At 46.5% G+C, this 21,653-nt stretch overlaps 1 protein-coding gene across 2 annotated transcripts in view; it reads left to right on the plus strand.

Moving 5' to 3' along the window:
- Window positions 1-21,653, plus strand: part of FGF12 (fibroblast growth factor 12) — a 236,415-nt gene that overhangs the window by 67,541 nt on the left and 147,221 nt on the right. Inside the window, exon 1 of one of the 2 annotated variants that reach the window (XM_052804084.1) lies at window positions 21,016-21,317. The exons of the other annotated variant lie outside the window; for it this stretch is intronic. Within the exon in view, the coding sequence (XP_052660044.1) occupies window positions 21,230-21,317 (88 nt within the window). The 5' untranslated portion in view covers window positions 21,016-21,229. Of the gene's footprint in view, window positions 1-21,015; window positions 21,318-21,653 lie in introns of those variants that run through there. 2 annotated transcript variants of the gene reach the window in all.

Below are 21,653 nucleotides of genomic sequence, written 5' to 3' on the forward strand. Positions count from 1 at the left end.
CTGTGTGTCACTGTTTCCAGGACGGGGTCTAAGGGCTGAATGGGGTAGGTACAATACTGTATAGGCAGTGCTGTCTGTTTTATCACAGTCATTTTTTCTATACTAAGGCTTCTTCTAAGCCTAAGAGTGTTCTCTCTGTCTAAAATCTTGCCATCTGAGCCACCCAGGTAGGCTCCATGTGAACATGTGCGATCTAACCACTGTTAGCAAGCTTTTGCTTTTATTAGCCTTTGGTACAGATTTCATATAGTTCTCACTTATTCAGATCTGAAAAAGAATGCCTTTGTCTTCCCACAGCACTTCTGTGTGTCTTCTGTCTATGTAAACTTGGGTTTAACTCCTCTGTTTCTGTTGATTTGATCATCTTTCCCTGCACTGCCTTGTCTATATTTGCCTACTATTGATTTTCCACTTGGCTCTGCAAGAACTAAAAGGAGTTTAGGAAAAAATAGGTGCCTAGAGTGGATGTTTCTTGAGGGAGAAGCCACAGCTTACTGTGTTTATTAGAACATCATGAATATTGCAGGCAGGGGGTAGCCTCATCTCTCTGTGCCCCTAGAAAGACATTATGTCAAGCTTGAGCCATAAAATTGCCAGTCAGTTGTGCAACAACACACCCTTGATCCTCTATAGAAAGGGATTGTTTTGCCAAGAGAGGGCATCTGCTGGGCAAGGACTTATTAATGTACAAGCACCTTCTGGCCTCTGTCCCTGCCTTCAGGGCTTGACGCAATGTCCTGCAGAAGTCAGTAGCAGCAAGACTGGAAAAGGGCTCTGGACCTCCTGACTAGGTTTCTTGTTTCCTGAGCTAAACTTCTGTCAGGCTCCTTTCCATCACTGTTGTAATTCTATGTTTGTGCGGACATGTCAGTGTGGGGAAGGTCGTTACATAAAAGGCTGTCAGTGAGGAGCTGTAACTACTCAGAAGTTTTAATTATGGCCTGACATGATGTTATTGTTCTGGCCTTACACACCTCTGTGGGTGTATTTCTGAAGGAGGTGGCTTTTGTTGCTCCAAGCTGACGACTCCTCCTGAGAATTTGTTCTCTCCATCAAGGTGACATTCAGGAATGGCAGTGCGACACGTCACTGAGGAGAAGTGCTTGACGGGGAACTGTGACTTTGATGTGATGTTTCCCCATATCACCACAGTCTTTTCCAAAGAGGATATTAGTGATCCTCCAGTTTTTCCTGTGGCATCATTCCCAATAATAATCCTCTTGATCATGAAGAGAAGTTGTATCCTCCTAAGCCACTCTGTGAGCAGCCATAAAAGTCAGTGACGTGCAGCTTCCTTGTTGCAGGTGCATTACCAATCTAGGGCTCCCAGAGTCCAGGGAAACTGAACTGCATCAATAAACACCTGAACTGCAAAGACGATGGACAAGGGGCTGAGAATGGCACATGGAGCCTTCTGCTTTGATCAGCTGATAGTAGCTGCCTCTGTTCTCTCTCCCCTCATCAAACAGAGGTCCATATCACATCTACTGGAGATGCAAAGTAGCATCTGCAGTTCCCCAATCTTGACTGGCCCAGTCTATCAAGTCTTTTAAGTCTGGACATTCTTCCCAGAAGTTGCATAGAGCTGCTGTCTGTACTCACACAGTAACTTCAGTGGGGCTCACCATGGTTTGGAAAGTAGAAACTTAAGACATGGGTTGAACCCCTCAAGTTAAGACATACTGGCAGGAGTACTACAGATGGTGCCGTGATAAGAAAGTAGCCAGGAGAGGACTTGGAGGGCTGCCCATCATACCCTTTGCCCACCTTTCAGCAAAAGGAAGATTTTCATTTGTGCTTTTTGCAGGCTAGAGAAGGGAGAGAGTTACCTTGTGTAGGTGTACTTAATTTGGTGTAGCAAAAATTAAACAGGTTGTAGCTTCCCACTGAAGGTGCTGTGCCTGTGACAAGAATGCTGGCAAGTGAAATCAATGCAGTGCAACTGTCATGCAAATGTATAGCAATGAAATGCAGCCCTCCTTTTTTAAACAGGTGCTGCAGCTTGTTTTGCCAAGTATTTGTGACATTTTGGACTGTCAACAGCTTTCTTGTGTGTTATGAAACACACAAATATTACTGGGGCAAAAATTAAGAAAAGGAGTGACTTTGTAGTTGGAACCGTGCGCACCAAACAGTAAGACTGAGGAAGGGTCTGTTTTAGCTCAGTCTTGTCCCACAATGTCTCATACTGAAGGTCAGGGAGAACTTGATTGAGTGATTTGTAATAACAGATTAATGCATATTAAACATCCAGACATATTGGACGAACAGTGGGGAATCTCAAACTGAGTTGCCCACACTCTGACTGTCCTTTCAGGGAAGCTCAGTGCTTCCAAAATATGTTGTCCTCTTGAGGTGTCCTGACCTCAGCTACAAGAAAATGAAAACATCTTTATGTATTGGATACTTTCTTTAAAATGGTTTATGAATGGATCTTGCCCAAAGCGTGCTCTTGCACTGAGTGTCTGCTGCTTCACTTTCGTAATTCACGCAGAAGATGTAATGGAGGATTGAGCTGCTGGACTGGATGTAGATGCTGCTAGAGATTTTTCATGGTGCTACAAGAAGGTGGTGCTTCTGATGTCTTTAGCTTTGATGTCTGCTTGAAGGAGCCTGTGAGCAAAGGTGTCTCTACTATTGATGGGACAGGACAGATAATCAAGTTCTCTGCAGGGGCAGAAGCTTTTCCCTAGAACTGGAAGTCTGAAAGAGCCTTTCCTCTACCTCCCATTGCTTCCTGAAAATGTGGCAAAGGGCTGATCCTCAGGTGTGGCACAGCACCTGGGTAGAGCAAGTAGGATACTCCAATTTGGGGTACAGTTTGTGGAAAAAGTATTTAATGACTTCCATCCACCTGTAATAGTCACTGAAAGCAGCTGCACTGAACAGACTTTGACAATCTTGTAACTTGACAATCAGTGCAAAGTGTCAGCTGCACTACCGTGTTAACCTACTGGGTGATACATACCTGTATTAAATAAATAGGATAGACAAGGGAAGGTTAGTTTGTCTTATTTTTTAGCAATGGGCAGATATGAAAGAATTTCTGATTTAGGGGCTTGAGGGTTTCTTTGAACTTAGGTCTAAGTGAATGGAAATTTTCAACTCTGCAAGTGCAGCTGGATGAATAATTTGTAGTGAATAATATATCTGATGGCTTTCACTGCATTTGGGATTGACAGCAAACACATCACAATTTTAATTATTGGGAATGATTTGCTGAAATATTCAGGAGCTATTTTTGGTTCCTGCAGACTGTGCATGAAAAAGTTAGCTATTTAAAAGTCAGACTCTTCTTCTTTTCCTTTTCTGAACTCCTGGCTAGTCTCCTTGCTCCATATAAGCTTCTCCAAACAGGGCAACAGGACTCCTTGGCATCCTGGCTTGAGAATTTAACATATAGGAACATTAAAATAAAATAATAATAATAAAAAAAAAGTTAATGCAAGTTGTCCTACCCTAACACTCAGCAGAAAGCATGTGAGAGAGATCAGGATGGGGTTGGTTCGTTGGCTTCTTAAGGTGCTTGCAGAGCTCAGGGCTTTCCATGTAACTGGCGTGGGAATCTGCAAGATGGAGAATGGAGACTTTTGGAGAGGTGAGGAAAGCATTACAAAAATGTTATGTCTCTCTCCCTCTCCTGTACTTTTCACAGCTTTGAGAAAGTAAAAACCTCAGGACTGGCCATCAACAATTCAGGCTGGGTATTACTTGAATGCTGTGTACGCAAGACTGTTGGGGTAATCCTGACACCTAATGTAGGGAGTTACTGACACGGCCCGTTTCCCCAAACCACTGGAAACAGCTATTTGCCCTCCTGACCCTCTTCACCTCCTGACACCTCCCCATCATGTAGTACCGTGTCATTGTACTGTCATGCCATCCCGGTACAATATTGCATGCTGCCCGCTGCTGTAGGGGAGATTCGGCCTGGGGGGTGATGAGATACTATGAAGAAAATTGGGGAGAAACAAACTTGTTCCCAAGGAGCGGGGCAGGAATAATGTGAAATATAAATTTTCCTTCTCATCTGCAGAGAAATCAAGGCAGCATTTTGAAAAAGGAATGGATAGGGATGAATAAAAACGTGACTTTCCTGAAGAACTGAAATAGCAACCAGAATGTAAGGAAGGTGATGCAGGTACAGAACACGCTGGTTTGCCTGGGCTTCTGTTAGCTGCTCTCTAAAATGTTTTGCTACCCTCTGGTGGCTTTCTGAGGATTTGTGCAGTCTAGTTTACAGTCCTTGTACAATCTCCTGCCAACTTTTTGAGACAGATTGAGAAACCCAGATCTACCGATGGAGGTTTTTATTTTCTCCAATTCCAAAGCAGCAGTACGATAATAATGGCAAGGCAGCTTTGTTTGTTTGTTGTTTTGGTTTGGGGTTTTGGGGTTTTTTTCATTTTTTTCTTTTTCCTTTTGTTCATATGAAGTCTCTTTTGGTCTAGAGTTATAATCATAAAGGCAGCTTGGTTGGGAGGTTAAAATGAAAAAATAATAGCTTTGTACCTAGGTTGGCTGTGTAGTGGGACTGTTCAGTGTTTGGGAACAACACAGGCTTCACAACCCTGCAGAATGCAAACCCGTGTCCTCTACTTATCTGCAGAGGACACAAAGCGAGTACCAGTGAAGTCAATAATAGCAAAACTCCCATGATCTCCAGGAGCCCAGAATAGGTCTTATTCAGCCTGGTGCAGGGGCAATGCTCAAGCCTCCGTCATCCTTTCACTGTGCCTTGGTCTCCATTATTCAGTAACTTCTTGGTTTTTCCCTCTTCCATCTTCCCTGCTCTTTAATTGATTCTGCATTGTGGCTTCATAGCAGAGGAGCTGTAGGTAGGGATTTAAAGGGCAGTGGTTTGATAGATTTTACAAGAAACTCCTCCCAGGCATTAATTCCTGGGTTATAGGGTCACAGAGGCTCTTGTGATCTTCTCAGTCTGACCTCCTGCAGAGAGCAAGTCACAGGACTGCCCTCAATTGACTCCTGCTTGAAGTGCAGCACTGAATATAGGAAACATCCCCTCTTGGCTTAAAATTTTCCAGTGATGGAAGATTCACCTTGTTAAATCGTTCCAGTGCTTTATCACCTTCGACGTTAAATACTTCTGCACTTTGTTTAGTTTCAGCTTCCAACCTTGGGTTTTCTTGTTACTTTGTGAATTTGAGAAGTCATGTGTTGCTCAAACTGTGTCCTGTGTAGGGACCCATGGGCTTTATCGAGTTGCCAACCAGGTGGAGCTCCGAGAGGCACCTTGTTTATAAGAAATGAAGAGTTGTTAATGTTATTGACTGAGAAGTTGCAGGGTGTGATGTGAAATCACAAACTCATTGCACGAAAGGCACAAAAAAAGCAATAGAAGGGCACTGCTGGAGCATGTGCGCACTTCTCCCTAGTGCATGTCTGCACTGGATATTTCTAGGGTTCACATACTTAAACCATACAGTTAGTAAGGGAGGATTTATACAGGTTTTCAAATGAGATCTACTTGTAAAAGTCCTGCAGAGATTGGGTTTCACAAGAGATGACTTGAAATATAAAAGCATTAGTTGTTTGGGGTGTGTTTTTTTGTAAATCACGTGTGCTGAGGTCCTTTGGGACGTAGGCTGCTACATTCAGCAGAATGATTGTTGTTGGCTTCTTACACTGTTCCAATTCATGATACATTTTAAAACCAGCTCCATCCATCTCACAACCTGGCAGAGGTTTGGAGTGGAGAGCAGCCAGTGGCTTTTGTGCTGGATTAGCCTACAAAAGCCCTGAGAGAGAGTAAGACCACAAGCCTGGTTGGGCAGTAAGCACAGCTAGAAGGCCACCTTAAAGGAAAAAACAGTTTTTTGTGGTTCACGCAGGGGAAGGGGATGCAGTAGGTTTGGGTTACCTCAACCACAGAATATGCTGTGACAGCAGATGACCCAACTCATTCTGTGGTTTGACCTCCATCAGGCCAAACTTGTTTTTAAAGCCACTTGAAACCCCACAGGAGATGATGGAAAGGCAGTCAGTGTGGAGGTGTGGGACATGCTTTTAGGTTTCAAAGTCTTGTGTCTTCTTGGCAGGGTGTCTGAGCCCAGCACGTGGGACCAGCAGTCCTGAGTGCAAAGCCACTTGTAATACAATTCCTTTCACGGCCTTGTGGGCTGCTTGCGTGAGGCTCTGGGAGCTGCTTATTTCAGTCCTGCTGCAATATCCTGCTTGTGAAGAGGGGATGGAAATGCCAACCTCAGCGTCTCTGCCAAGGCGTACTGTAAGGATTTGTTAACGTATACAGCTGTTGTGGGAACAGCTCTGCTGTTGATGTTCAGCATCCCCAATCCATCTTCTGGCATTGATGCTTTCTAAACCAAAGAAGTGTTTTGAGCTGATGCCAGTAGCCATGGGTATGTTTTACTACACGATCTTTTGCAGCCAGATGCAAACTTGTTTGGGCTGTGTTCTGGACTGGCTGGACTCAGTCTGGTTCAAGACTGCAGGCTGTGTAATTGCCTGGGTGTCTGAGCTGTTAAATCCAGTCTCCCAGCAGACCTAAATAGCTAAGTGTAGTGCTTTGCTGACATGGTTACAATGCTTTGGGACTGGAGACAGTTTACATCCATCTCTCTCAGGGAAAGTTCTCACCTGCCAAACAAAAGAGAGCGTAGATCCTTCTGAAAAGAGAGCACATGCACCAGCTTTTGAAACCCCTGTACCCTCTTCCTGGGTTCAGTGACCAAGTGGATGGCAGAGAGTGTGAAACTGAGGAGACTTCAACTGAGGCATTTTACACTTTAAAATCACTTTCCACTTCCAACCTCCACCTTGATCCTGTCAGATCCACAGCTAGTTCTGGAGGAAGACAAGATGCAGACTGACAGCCTCAAAGTAAGGCAGTAAGGGAGATGCCAGGGATGTGCGTGAGCACCTCTGCACCGGGACCCCAGACTGCTGCACTCCCCCTTATAGAACCTGTCTGTGTAGTAACAGGAGAAGATTTTCCTGCAGGAAATCAGGAGGATTTCAGGAAATCGGGATTTCTGCAGGATCAGCAGGAAAGCACTTTACCAGCTGGGGATGAGGGTCTATCTGTGATCACTGGAGCTCCTGGAAGCTGTTGCATTTCCATGCACAGAGACCCTTTTTGTGCAAGGTAACCTCTTCCCCAGCTGTCTATATAAGAGGCCTCAAAAATGGAGGTGTGAAAAAGCAAAGAAAGAAGCGTTGCATCACCTACTGCTCCAAAAGGAGAGGGAAAGAGACAAAAGGGAAAGAGGGCTCTATGTCCTTAAAAAGTCAGTCTGTCCCACCAGTTTTGGGAACAAAACTGACAATGGCTAGGAAAGAACAATCCCATCTAAAAGCTTCACTACTGGGGTTTGGGTCCTCAGTAGTGAGGGGAAAAATACACTCTCTTAAAGCTATACTCCCCCCTGTTTTCCAGGGCACTGCACCCTCAGCCTGTGAGCACATCAGACAACTTTCCCAAAAAGGCACTTTGGGGATGTAGCCTACATCTCTGGAAGGAACTGAATGAATGGGGAGCATGTCTCTGCTAATGAAAGCTGCAGCCAGAAATAAGAGTTCTGGAGGTTGAAAACTAGGTTAAAAGCAGCCAGCAACGGAAAGCAGCTGAAGATGGAGTGGGTTAAAGAGCTCTTGAGTGTTAGACGGTGGATGGTTTTGCTTCACTCCCAGCTCCTGGGTAGTGCAGTCCTGGCAGACTGACAGGGCTTCTGGGGTGAGTTGTCACAAGATGCTTCAGCTTGCTGGGTTTTTTCCCTTAGGGTTTTATTTTTAGTTGAATTCTCCCGCTTAACGCACACTACAGTGACCCCTACTGCTGCCAGCAGTCAAGGGCCCATCTCAGTGCAATTATTAAACTATGGGAAGGTATTGCCTGTAGTCTTATAAACAGATAGTATCATTTATAACCCTTAACTATGCAGAAAGTCTGCTGCTCAACCCTACGCCACCAAAGGGGGAAAACTTCTGTAAACCCTTGTGATGCTTAAACTGTGGTCATAGTGGTTGTGTAAAGAATAAGAATCAGCCAAAAACCTTCACAATAAACCTTTTCTCACTTTTCCAAGTAAGCCTGGAGAGGACATGCTGACCAGTTGGACCTCCCACACTATAAAACTGCTGTACTGCACCACATGCAGAAACAACATCCTTGTTGCTCCTGCTTGGTCCCAGCCGCCAGGGCCCTCTCCCATTTTTCAAGAGCAGTTGTAGGGTGGGAAGATCCTGACAGCAGTACTAGCATGAAAGGGCATTCAAAGCTACTGCCCTTGTGAAAGTGGATGGCAGCTGCTCTACCTTCTGTAACTTCTTGTGATGAGTTAAGGGAAGAGCCTTATACTAGTCTACATGTAGCATTTTGAGTCTGATAACTACCTCTGACCATCACCTGCTTATTTAATCCCACTCTTTTCAGCATGATTTTTCTTAACAGGGACATGGAATTACAAAGAGATCATGAAAGAATATGAAATGTGCAACATGGAATAAAAGGAAGTTGGAAAATTTGGAATATTAAATATAAACAGCAGGGTCTTGGTGAAGTGCAGTGCAAACACAGCTGCTGTGCAGCAGGCTGGCCAGGCCACCATGTGCCCATCTCCATCAGTCCTAGTCGGTGTAAACGCCTCTGAAAGAAACGATAATGGCCTGTCGTGGTTTAACCCCAGCCAGCAGCTAAGCACCACGCAGCCGCTCACTCACTTCCCCCTCATCCAGTGGGGTGGGGGAGAAAATCAGGAAAAGAAGTAAAACTCATGGGTTGAGATAAGAACTGTTTAATAGAACAGAAAAGAAGAAACTAATAATGATAATGATAACACTAATAAAATGACAACAGTAATAATAAAAGGATTGGAATATACAAATGATGCACAGTGCAATTGCTCACCACCCGCTGATCGATGCCCAGTTAGTCCCTGAGCGGTGATCCCCCTGCCCCCACTCCCCCCAGTTTATATACTAGATGTGATGTCACATGGTATGGAATATCCCTTTGGCCAGTTTGGGTCAGCTGCCCTGGCTGTGTCCCCTCCCAACTTCTTGTGCCCCTCCAGCTTCTTGCTGGCTGGGCATGAGAAGCTGAAAAATCCTTGACTTTAGACTAAACATTACTTAGCAACAACTGAAAACATCAGTGTTATCAGCATTCTTTTCATACCTAGCTCAAAAACATAGCTACCAGCCTCTAGGAAGACAATTAACTCTATCCCAGCTGAAACCAGGACATGGGACTCAGCAGGCATCCTGCATTAAACATCCCTTGGTGAGAATGACACTAAGAAAGAAATCATGGGGTACCAAGACATGACCCAACAGTTTCTACAAGGCAAGGACCTAACTGGAAAGCAAGCTGGAGAAGAGCAGAAGGAAGAAACTGTAAAATGAGATTATCCAGGCACTGCTGCCTGCATCTCTGACAGACCAGTGCAGGCTTTTCCCTATGACTTGTTCCCCAGGAATTGCTCTGTTCTAGTTTTAGCTGCTCAGAGACTATCCCACAGGCTGGAGCAGACGTCAGCTCAGAGATTGTTCCTGATTATTAATTTACTCTGTCTTAATGTAGGCCCTCTACCAGCCACTTCCCCTGATGGTGTGCAAGTAAAGCTGGTGTCTGTTCTGCCTCTCATCAAAGGCAGCTGCATGTTTTACCTGGAGACCGGGGGCTGTCACGCTTTCCGTGCTTGCGGAGAAATGCCCCCACTTCTTCTGGTCTGGATAAATGGGCAAAGAGGCAGCTCCAGTGCCCTCCTGCCTCAGCCCAGAGGTGCTCTGCCAAGGGGCAAGGTGGCAAGCATGGAGGTGGCCAAGCACCAGGAGGCATCCCCAGGTCTCCCCACGAGTGATACCTGCTCCTCTGCATGGACAGCCTGACTCACGGCCGCGCTGCGTCTGGTATGCATCTATGGACTCTGGCAGCAAACACCCTTCTCCCCCACTGCCCAAGTTAGTGATGGCTTGGGTCTGGGAAAAGGCAGCCAAATTACTGCAGCTGGGTAGAGGCCTAAGAGTCCCACTTATGTGCTCTTTCAGAATTTATCTTGGACAATCTGTCTCCTGAGAGCATCATCCTGAGGATGACCCTTCTGATTTTGCCTGCTTTCCTTCATGTAGTTTGCTGTTGGCATTAACCATCTTGGACATTTGTGGTCTTGCCTGACAGCTCTCACTGTAACCAGGAGGGTGACTGAGGGAGCAGGGTGAGGAGCAAGGCTTTTCTCTGCCATGCCTCGCTCTCGCTTGCCATTGCTGCAGTTCAGGGAGTGTAGCAAATAAAAATGGGGAGCCAAGTTCTTGATATCAGACTCTTCTCCTTCCTGCAATACTTCACACTATGCACTCTAGCTCTGCAGAGCTGGACCAGAGTGCTTTTGTACACCGCTGAGTGATGCTGGATTCCTTATGGTTTCATTATAGCTTGACACTGAGCACAAGGGAATGAAAAATAGATGATGTGGCTGTGACACTTGCTGTAACTCAGCAGGGGAAAAGGAAAGACGGCCCCCTGGGAACCTGCCTTTCCATTCCTCGCACCCTCAAATGTCGCGTGCTGCCTCACAGTGTGCCTGGCACTGCCCTCAGGAGCTTGTGGCTCTGCCATCATGAAAAGCAAATAGCTAAAATTGTGTTTTACAACAAGCTGCTTCTGCGAGACTTAAGCAAGGACAAGCTGAGACTGTAACAGAGGGAAGCAGCAGGAGCTGTGGTTCAGGCAGGAGGTCCCCTGTTATGGGTCTCTTTTTCCTCACAAGGCAACTATTGCTTCCCTCTCCCTGGCATGGCAGCCCCAATCCAGACCCATGAGGACCTTCTGGAGATAGGCAGTGATTGCTCTATAGCAGGAGAACATCGAGCTGGCATTCCCTAGGTCTGAGTCCTCCTGCTACACCGCACCTGGGTGAGAAGGGGAGTGGGAGATGGAGAATCCCCTATGGGATTGGGATAACAGTGAAGGAACCAAAGTGGTGCAGGGTGACTCAAGCCTCTGAGTGTTGGGATTGGAACATGGGGCTGGCCTTCCAAATAACTAGGAAGAGCAAAGGGAGGCCTCGTTGATGCTTTCACTGTTCCCAGGGAGGGATGTAATATCTAAGGAGGGTTTATGTGAAGCCCAGTACCGCATAGTTGAGATTGCTTCTGTGTTGGGGGTTTAAGCAAATGCCAGCTGGAAGGAAATAATTTTGGCAGTGGTCTGGGGATGGATATGTGACATGCAAGAGCTTGCTCAGAACAGTTTTGCTTTAATTAGACATTTTTCCCCATCATAACTACTGTTTTACTGCTGAATTGTAGGACACAGCTCTTTGGGAATGGAAAGTGATGGCTGTGTTTCCACTTGCTCGTGAGCCCAGTATACCTGGCAGGACCACTTGTGCAGGGACAGAATGGTATGTGGGGCCAGGCAGCATGGAGGACTTGGGAGGACTCAAGCCTCCACTCGTGTTTTTTGATTGGGGCTTTCTCGTCTGAGGGTTGCAAAGCACTGGACAGATTTCCTAAAGTTTAGCACTGCCATTGTGTGGCACTTGTTTGGACAATGTCTTTGACTGTCCCGATTTAAACAGGCAGAAGGCTAATGCAGGACTAGCTGGAGGTCAAACATGTCCTGCAGCAGAGTAGATGCAGCGGCTCTGCCAATAGCCTCAGCAGATAACATGCTGTGGTGACTTTTCTCCAGTAGCTGGAGAAGGTGCGTTGGCCACGTGCCATTCACAAGCTAAGGTGAGAATTAGAAAAGGTGTGTTTTAGTGACTCATAAATAGCTTAGCACATGCTGATGGGGTAGCAGCTCAGCTTTATCATTCCAGCTTTGAATCCTTAAAGTGCCCGTTAAAAAAAAAAAAAAAAAAAAATCAGTGCCTGAAATGTATGGGCTAAATTCAGACCTCATGGAGCAGTATCAGTTTATAGTAGGTCTGAATCTGGCCCCAGCTCTCTAACATTATTGGTAAATCCTCTGCAGCCACCTCTCTCTCCTCTAACCCTTCCTTGGTCCGTTCTGCTGCTGCAGTTACAGCTTTAGCTTGTGCTGAGCTGCATTTTGTGCTGTGCCAGGTCCATCACACGTGCCTCGTGTGTGGTCCAGGTTTTGAACTTTGCTTGCGGGAAGTAGACAACCACTGCAGTGATTGACCTTCAGGGCCTTTGGTAATACCTTGTGCATGTTTCCCTGCTGATAAAGTAATGTCTTGCTGATTTATCTGCTCGCACACAGAAGTATTTGCCTCCCATATTTTGTTTTGCTCTTGAAATTCCACCCATTGGTCATTCATCTTTTGTGATTTCCTCTTTCTTGCTGTGCTCCACAGGGATTTTCATAGAATGGTGCTTCATCTTTCACGTGAACACTTTTCATTCCTCCCCAATTTTGCCAGATTATGCATGTTTTGGAATGGGACTTGTTGGAATTTTTCTTCCAGCATAAGTGAATTATCTTCAGCTGCTGAGGAAAGAAGGATTTTTGCCTTCTCATAGGGGAGCAGAACTTTCCAGGGGCTGATAATCAGTCTAAGCTGCAATCTAGGCTGGCACTGCTCTGTTTTCAGCAGAAGCAGAGTAAGGCCATTACCGAGTATGTCACAAGTCAGCAGTGATTCCTGTCTCCGGGAGCCAGCCATGTTACCTGTCACTGGTGTGATTATTGCAAACTGATGTTGCGAACTCTTAGAAGATTTGGGGCCTTTCTTAAATCCTCAAGCCATTATGTGAGAATGACAACTTGGTATATTTAGATATTTTCTGGTTCTAATGGCTGCAGAGAAAAGCTAACAACAGAAATCTTAAAAGACCCTAAACCATGAGACAAATGCAAGAAAGAACTCCAGATATGTTACTTAGGCTTGTTTTTACTGTCATAGAAGAGTACGGAGGAAGTGGGTCTGCCTTGTAGCTGGCAGTGTTCTGAGCCTGGTAATATCAACTGTCTTCACCATTTGTACTGTAACTACGCACAGCAAAAAACCTCCTCTGTCCTATGAAGCCAGTCTGTGGTACATGTGTGCATGGGGCTGGGGCTGCAGCAGCAGTGTGGAAGTTGTGGCCTAATGGGGTGGGCGTTAAGTTCTTCTCTGTTCACACCAGTGTCAGCCAAACACTCCTGGTATTCCTCAATTGTCAAATTTTTTTGAGAAACTTATGGAAATATTTGATTTTGATAAGGTCAAAACCTTTCCTTGCAACTTTATTTTCATTATATTGTCAAAGTATTTCAGCAAAGTTGAAATACTTTAGAAAATGTCATTTTAGGGAAAAATAATGAGTGTATTGATTTTTTCACTTTGGAGCATCTGCCCAAAAGCAACAGTGTTGCCTGAGAAAGAAAATCTGAATACCTTTTTCTTTCTTGCATTCTGGAGAGGACTACACTGTGTGAGACAGTCTCAGAAAAGGAATTTCCCCAGACAAAAAGTCCTCTTAACTAAGTTCACCTGGAAAAAATGTACCCCATAGGAAGTCCTGTCCTAACAAGCCAGGATTTCAAGGTTGGCTCTTATAAAAGTCTTCTAAATCCAGTCTTCAATTCTCTTGAAACATGAATTTTCCTTTACATATATAGACACACTGTAACTACTCTGTAATATTATTATTTAATGCCTAGCTTTTGTCATTTTTTTTTTGCCTTCAGAACCAGCAGGGACAAACCTGTGTGTGGCTCTGGTAAAGACCCTGCTGCCTTAGTGATGCTACACTGGAGGACCTGGGAGTTACATGTTCCAGAACAGCAGTCTTGCCAGTGCAATCTGTGTCTCAAACATGTCTTCACCTGCTCTTCAGCCACGGTGGCCAGTTAATGAGTTGAGTGTCTGAACCGTGGTGCCCCAGTAGTGGCTTTACTGTGATCGGAGAAGCTGTGAATTGGAGCAGAAAGCATTTCTTGTACCGTCATTCCCAAGGCAGGGGGTTAGGTAGGCAAGTACTTGCTTGTCTTGATGAGACTGTGCCACACGTGTTGTGTTAGTATGCCAGAATAAATACACTTCAGATCTGGATGACAGTAAAAGGATCTGTAAGTGTCACTGGGAGTAGGCAGATGGGCAGGTTCATACTTCCACAGATGCTGCTTCTGACCTCAGATGCACTCCTGAACATTAGGAGTGAGTTTGCTGGAGGGGAAGGGGAGTTGGCTTCTTGCAGAGCTGGTCCTATTGTACTTGCCCTCAGAAAATCTCCTTTATTAAGCCTCCCAACTTTTCCCTGTGAGATGGATGGATTAGTTGCAGGCTTAGATGAGGGAGGTGGTCTGCCAGTTGTTCATGTTTCTTGCAGCGAATCGGAGGGGAAAGCCAAGAGCACCCCCTGGTTGAATTTGGAAAATGCACCTGTTCAGTGCTGGCTTTGCTTCAGTGGCTGCCTGCTGAAAGCAGAGGAACCAAGGGGCCGTCCGGTGGGCAGAGCCCGGCAGCTCTGCTGGCCAGCAAGCTCGCCTGCCTGCCTATCTCAAAAGCCTGGCACGACTGCAAGCTGTTTCCCTCTAAACCTGGGTCATGCCTCAGGCAAAGCCATCATTGCGTACTGTGGATTAATAACCTCAATTACCAGGGCCCTGTGGGTCAGATCTTCCCTGCGCTGGCTGCATTACAGCTCTTTTAATCTGCTTTCCTCTCTCATGACCCCTGAGCCTGGAGGGATCAGCAGACGGGGAGATCTTCTGCCTTCCTGCATGTTTTCCCTTGTGAGGGGCTGCAGAGACTGGTCAGATGTGAAAGAGCAAGCAGAGCTGGCAGGGGAATTGTACCCGCCAAGGAGGAGCGTCTAGAATGTGCTTCTGCCACTCTCAGGTGCAAAGGACAAATGTGGCAACATCTGGGGGTCTGCCCTGAAATTCAGGCATCTGCAAAAAATCACAGCCCCAGGGGGCCTGGCAGTCAGGTTTGGTCATCTGGAGAAGGGGCTGCACGGCTCTTGTGGGGGGGAACATGCCCCCCAAATCTCTTGGCATTCCCTGAGCATCTGGGTAAAGGTGATGCAGAAGAAGTCATGCACTTGGATTTCTAAAATGCTTCCCTTACTGGGTGTTTCCTTTAAAGAAAAAAGATAAGGCCTCATCACTGGGGAAATTGCTAGTGGAGAGGGACAGGATGGTGCAGTCCAGCATGCTCCTAAATGATCTGCAAGAGCAAAGGAATGGAGAGGAGACAAACAAAATCCTTTGAAGTAAGAAAAACAGAAGTGGACAGGAAAGAGTTGCAGAAGGATCTCCTGATACAGAGTGTCTGGTGAGCTAACAGCAGTATAAACTGGAGGAGTTCAGGGTAATGCACCCATAGATGAAAACCAAAAGAATATGTATTTATGGTCACTCATAGTAAGGGCTGCTACTGGGGCCATTTTCTCTCTGGAAAAAGACCTCAGAGACAGTGTGGATCTCTCTGAAAGTGCTAGCTCAGCAGATGCAAGCAGAAATTATTGGGAAAGGTACAGAGAGCAAATAGGAGCTATCATCCTGCCGTGTTCAAATCCCTGGTGCACTTGCACCTTGAGTACTGTGTGCAGCTCTAGTTATCCTGTCTTAAAAAAGATGTGATAGAACTAGAAAGGCACAGGAAACAGACACAAGGTCAGTGGAGCATGCAGAATAGCTGCTGCCCGGGGAGCGATGGAACACATTAGGCATTTTCAGGTGTCTTCAGAAATGAAACAATTGAGAAGGGAAATACAACAGAGGTGTATAAAACCATGACTGTCATGGAGAACATAAAATTACCATTTCACAGGGTATCCACTAAGGTGAGCATTAAATGGAACTACTGAGAAGCAGTTTTAAACTAATAAAAGCTTTTTCCTGGCACACGATTAACCCATAGAACTTCTTGCCAAAAGACAGTGAGACCAACGGTATTGCTGGCTTCAAAAATCAATTATAAAAATTTGTTGCGGAGAAATCCATCAAGGGTTCTTAAACATGTTGCAAGACATCCTGTGGATGACGAAATCACAAAGCTGCTGGGCACTGGAAGCGGGTGGAAGGGACAACATACGGCTACCCCTTTTTCCAGAGCATCTGTTCCGACCTGCTGGTACTACTACTACCAAAATATGTTTGGAGAAGTCCTAGAAGTTCCAGCTCCTGAGGAAGTGTCACTGTGCTGAAAAATATCCAGAACAACTGCTTCTCACTAATTCAGATTGGAGACATTTGATAGAGAAAGCCTTCTTTACACATAATACTAGATTTCTTCTTAATGTCTGGAAATGCAACTACTAAGTACTCATTACTATGAGCTTTTTATATGTCTGAGGATAAACCTATTAAGGTGTCTCATAGCCTTGATCATTTTCCTTTTTCTCCTGAATCTGCTTTGGTGAGCTGAGAGGAGGCTGAGATTTTACCAAGTCAGTCTCTCCACCAGGAGCTGGAATAAGTGATTTCTGTTCCTTCTTGTTCATATGATAGCATTGCTTTTTGACCACAGAAAAGCAACCAAGAAATTAGTCTTTCTCGTCTGATGTATAAAATCAAGCTATGGGGGGGGGGGGGGGTTGTCTCATTTTCTATTTGCTATCAGAAGGTGTGCAGTATACTTTTTCCACGGTAGTTTCCAGCAGAATCTTTGCCTTATAACAAGTGCAATTTTATACTGATCAGGAAGAGGCTAATCCTCTCACTAAATCACCAGAATGAGGACTGACAGATGATTCCCTACTTGGCCACAAATTTATTGTGTGACCTTCAGCAAACCCCTGAACTTTGTGCTGCAGCTCCCACTGGCTCTGGTGTGAGTGCTTTGGTGGAGCTGGATGCGATAGAAGCTATACATGGTTACGATGTCTGTGAAGCAGACCCTGCCGTCCTTCCTTGTCAGCAGTGCTCTGCTTCATAAAGAAGGGGCAAAGGGTAAGCAGAAATACTCAGAGAGCAGAGTCATGACAGTGGGGTAAGTACTTGTTTGTGCTGAAAAGGGCTGTATTTTTTGGCCCATTCCAGGGTAGATTTTGCTCAAATGCCTCCTGCAAAGAAAGGTGCTGTGAAGTGGTTATCTGCCATCCCTGAAGAATATACCATCCCTGATCACAAATGGATCCGTGGAGTGAGTGTCAAGAAATGAGCACCAAGTGCTCCCATAGGAGTTTTGTAAATTTACAGAGAAGGACAAGGTCTGAGATCTGCATCAGCACCAGCTTGGACAAAGCTGTCTAGGTTAATGGGCCATTTCTCACCATACCCACCTGCATTTGGCCAGAAAATACAACAAGGGCAAAGACTTGCAAAAAAAAAACCCAACCCCAAAACCGACCCAAAAAACCAAACCACCTGCACAGGCTGTTTATCTGTGTACCAGTCACAATGTTCAAATAACTACATGTAGTCAATAACGGTGCAAATAGGAACAGAATGGGCTCAGCATCTTGAAAGATTATTACTTGCTTTTGTGTGAATACAAGGAAATTACCTTTCCTGACTAGTCTCTTCTTTGAGCTTTCATAGATTTTCCTTCTTTTTTGGCTTTTGTAACTGATGAACTCATGCACATTATGCCATTTTAATACCTAGCAAAGAGCCTTGTCTGCTAAATCACCTTATTTTTCTCTGATCAGAGCACAGTGCATTCCTCTTTTTAGTAGAAGGTATTAATTTAAATTCCATAATCCCAAACATATTCTCGTTTCTGTTCTGTTCTTCAGAAGGCCAATGGCATTTTAATTTAATAAGGGAGAAACACACATGACACTGTGTTCCCTGTAACTGTCTTCTGACCTCAATGAGTCTTTCACAGCTTGCTTTGTGTTCCAGTAAATGCAATCTCTGCTTTCAGTCAAGAACACTATCATTTCTAATACCCATGTTCTACTGATGGGCAAAAATTAAAATATCTATAACATTTTCACAGTAACTTTTGAGATGTTATTTGCATTATTATTTAGTAGCACAAGCCCATCAATGGAGCCATAGCAAGATTTATGTGCCACTTATGTCCCATTGAAATATTGTTTGGGTACATGCTGTCTCTTTGCAGAGAAATAAATTTTATTTTGGTTTACCTTGGGTTTGGATTAAAATGAGTTAACTCATCTAGCAGTGTGTCTTGATTTATGTCAGCTCCATTTATCTTTCCAAGTTCCATAAGCTTTGTTTACTGGGTTAAGATTTACCTAATATGGTACATGATATTACTGAGTGTTTTGTGGCATGTAAACACTTGAGTCATCACAGTTCCTAAAGAATCATCCTTTGCCATTTTCATGCTTCCATTTTGCTCTTTAAACTTCACTTAAACCTACTCAGTTTGAAAGAAGAACATGTGCTTGTTGTAGTCCTCATGGCTCTTCTTTGGAAATGTCAAGTAACACTCATTCATTCTTTTCACTGGTTTGATTCTGCTTTCCTTTACTCTGATGGGAATCAGGAACTGACTTCTTGGAGCCTTCCCCACAAAGGCAGAAGTCCTGGCAGGTTAAGCCTGGATAATCAGCCTTGCTGCAAGGTGATGGAACCCCCCCCCATAATAATGGGGATTATTTTATTAGTGGTTTTGTGGGTTATTCTGAGTAGATTTTCCAAGAACAACTGTGTTTAGTGAACAGAGGTCTCAAAATTCAGCTGCCTGTTGCATTCTCATTTTTTTTCTTCTTACAAATATCTGTATCGTGTCCAATACACTTGTCCTTGCACGTCCAAGTGATAATGCCTGCCGTTCCCATGCTAGGTTAATATGTATAATATCTAAGTGCACCTCTGTCCTTGTACCTGGTGCTGCACTTCAGTACTGGCATCTCTAAATCAAAGCCCCCTCATTTACAGCTCCATGTTGGCCGCTAAGGAAGGAGGGCACCTTGACTTCAGATCTCACTGTACTGTCCTTGATCTGCCAGATCCAGAATTGTTCTCATCTCTAACATGCTGCTGATGCATTTGCAGAATGAGGACTATTATTTTTTGTGCTATTACAAAAGTACCCAAGAACCACCATTTGTGTTTTAGGGCTTCTCTGTGCAAACTACTTCTGGCCTTGTTCCAGAGGGGCTACAGGCTTGCTTGTTGATCCGGTATAGTGGAGAACTGAAGGAAACAACTATGGGTCAAGGGGAGAGGTAATAGCTGTAATCTCAGTTTGATATCTGCCCTGACATGGCACAGTAGTCTTCCGTGATTGCTGTAGAGCAGGTATTGCTAAGGAGTGTAGCTGGAACAATGATCCTGGGTAAGTGGGGACATGTAGAGAGGAGGGAGAAGGGCAGTTTCCTGGAGCTTTTTGCTGTGACTTGGTGTATGTGCAGGGTCCTGTGTAAAATAGGTTATGCATTAAGACATAGAGTGATGATTTTCAGCACAAATCACAGCAGACAACAAAAACTGAGTTTAGCATGGATCCCAGGGATTAGTTATTAATACCTTGCATCCTTCTAACAGTCTTGAGCTGTATGCTACTGGGTTTGCTTCCAGCTAAGTGCTGTTTTCAGTGTATGAAGTAGGGCTGACTGGAAAATAGGAGTTTCCATTTCATGAAACATTTAGCATTTTAACTGTTTTTTCTTTTTCTTTTTCTTTTTTTTTTTTTTTCCCCCTCTTCTAGGAGAAAGCTGAAACTGTAGTCTGTTTACTGAGGGCATGAAAGATTCCAGGTGCTCTCACAAATACTGGTTTTGCCACAAATCCTCAATAGGCTGTCATACTAGAATAGCATTTCTTTTGTTATGCCTGGTTTATGTTCCTTGGTACTGTGATCTCCATGTATTTTATAGCTTTTACTGTTCCATCCTAATGGAATTCCTAGTGAGCAAAGCAGTGTTTCACCCTGTACCATGCTGACTGTGCCTCTTCTTTTTGTTTGGACTTGAGAGACATCCTAGCAAGTGTTAACAACAAAGTCTGTATCCCCACTCTCGCATCCCTGTGGAGTGTTGGCCAAAAGCCTCTTAACATCCTAGAGTGCGCTCTCTAGAAAAACTTCCATCTCATGCACTGGTCAGAGAAGCCTGGCCACTTTTGCCGGGTGCCAGGAGAAACAAAAGCAGAGAAGGCTTTGAAAGGTGGTGCATGAGTAGGTAACCCTGCTTGAGCACAAGGTAATCCAGGTAGAAATTCACCCCGGTGCAAGGTTCAGATTTGTCCCAGAGGCAGCTGCTTTTTAGTGCAGTATTGGAGTCTACACAAGTGAAAGTTCATTTGAGTGGTTTTTATATATACTAATATTATTTCCTTTGAGGAGCTCTCTGTGCTCCTGTGCTTTCCAGCCTTGTGTTGTGGGTTTTGCACTGCGTAGTTTCATGAATCAAAGACGGCTCTAAGGTGACCATCTTTGCCCAACCTTCCTCGCGTGTGAAATACGGGCCCTACCTTTCTCTGTGCGTGCAAAAACTGAGCCGGGACTTGGGTCTGCAACACTGTAACCACGATAGTATAAAAACGGGTAAGAAAGAATCAACCTTCAGTTTCAGTGGAGCGACCTTTGCAAGAAGCCGCGGCCTTAGGGTCTGTAAGTGTAAGTAGGGAGCCTTGCTCGCTTAAAGCGTGTGCTTGTAGGAACACCCCTGCTTCTAGCTTCTAGGCACACACGCTCCCACGGGTGATTTAAGACAAGAGGTGTGTCTTCTTCCCAGCCACGTTGCAGGTCCCGTGGTTTCTGCCAGGCAGGGAGCCCCGCGAGGGCCGTATTCGGTGACCCCGCACGTGGTGCCGCCTCTCGCTGGGAGCATCCGCGGCGCACCGAGCCTGCCTTGCCCCGCAGAGCAGAGCATCCCCGGCGCCTGCGGGGGGCGGGCGGCAGGGACGCGGGGCCGCCTCCCGCCCTCCCTCCACTCCCTCCCCGCCGGGACTCGGACAACTTCAGCGCGGCGGAGCCCTGCGGGCCGGCGGGACCGGGCTCTCCGCGGCGGCGGGGGGAAACGGCGAGAACCTCCGCCCGCCTTCCCGTCAGAGGAGCGGCGCGGCCGAGCCCGGCGGCAGCAGGGGGAACGGGAGGGGGGGGGTCCCGGCGGCGGCGGCGGCTCCCCGCCCCGGCGGGGGCTGTGCCGGCAGGGGGCAGGGCTGGGAGCCGGCAGCCCGTGTTTCTAGGGCTTGACGTCCTTCCAGCCAGCCCGTCCCCCTTCCCGGCAAAGCCTGCCCTCCCCCAGCCCAGAAGTCCCGAGAAGTGGCGGCGGGGTCCCCCACCCTCCCCCGGGCGCGGCGGGGCCGCGGCGATGGGCCGGGAAGTTTGGCGGCGAGGGGGGCCGGCGCCCCGCCGCTGAGAGCCGGCCGCTCCGGGGCCGGTCCCTTTTCCGAGGAGCGGGAGGGCGCCACAAAGTGAAATCCATGAGGATTCTCGGGCTTCTCCTGGAGAAAGGCTCGCATATGCTGCAGTGTCTCTGTGGAAGGCGCCTGAGATCCAGCCACAGTCCAGGTGGGGAGCGCGCGTCCTTGTCCCCGCCGCCCTCGCCTCCCCGCCCGGGCGCCGCTCGGCCCCGGCTGGCCCCGTTTCCTCGCCTTCCTCCTCTCCCCCTCCCTCCTCCTCCTCCTCCTCCTCCGCCGCCGCCGCCGCCGCGCACAGGTGGCCGGGATGGACCGGGCGCTGTCCGCGGTGCTGACCCCGGTGAGCATCCCCCGATCCTGGGTCCCCATCATGCCGGGATCCCCCCAAACCCGCGTCCCGTCCGCCCCCAGGTTCCCCCCCCCCCCGTGGCACCATCCCCAACGCGGACCCCCCATCCACCCGAGGCCTCCACCCTGCCTGTCACCC

The sequence above is a fragment of the Harpia harpyja genome, chromosome 12 (genome assembly GCF_026419915.1).
Source record: "Harpia harpyja isolate bHarHar1 chromosome 12, bHarHar1 primary haplotype, whole genome shotgun sequence".
Taxonomy (NCBI): domain Eukaryota; kingdom Metazoa; phylum Chordata; class Aves; order Accipitriformes; family Accipitridae; genus Harpia; species Harpia harpyja.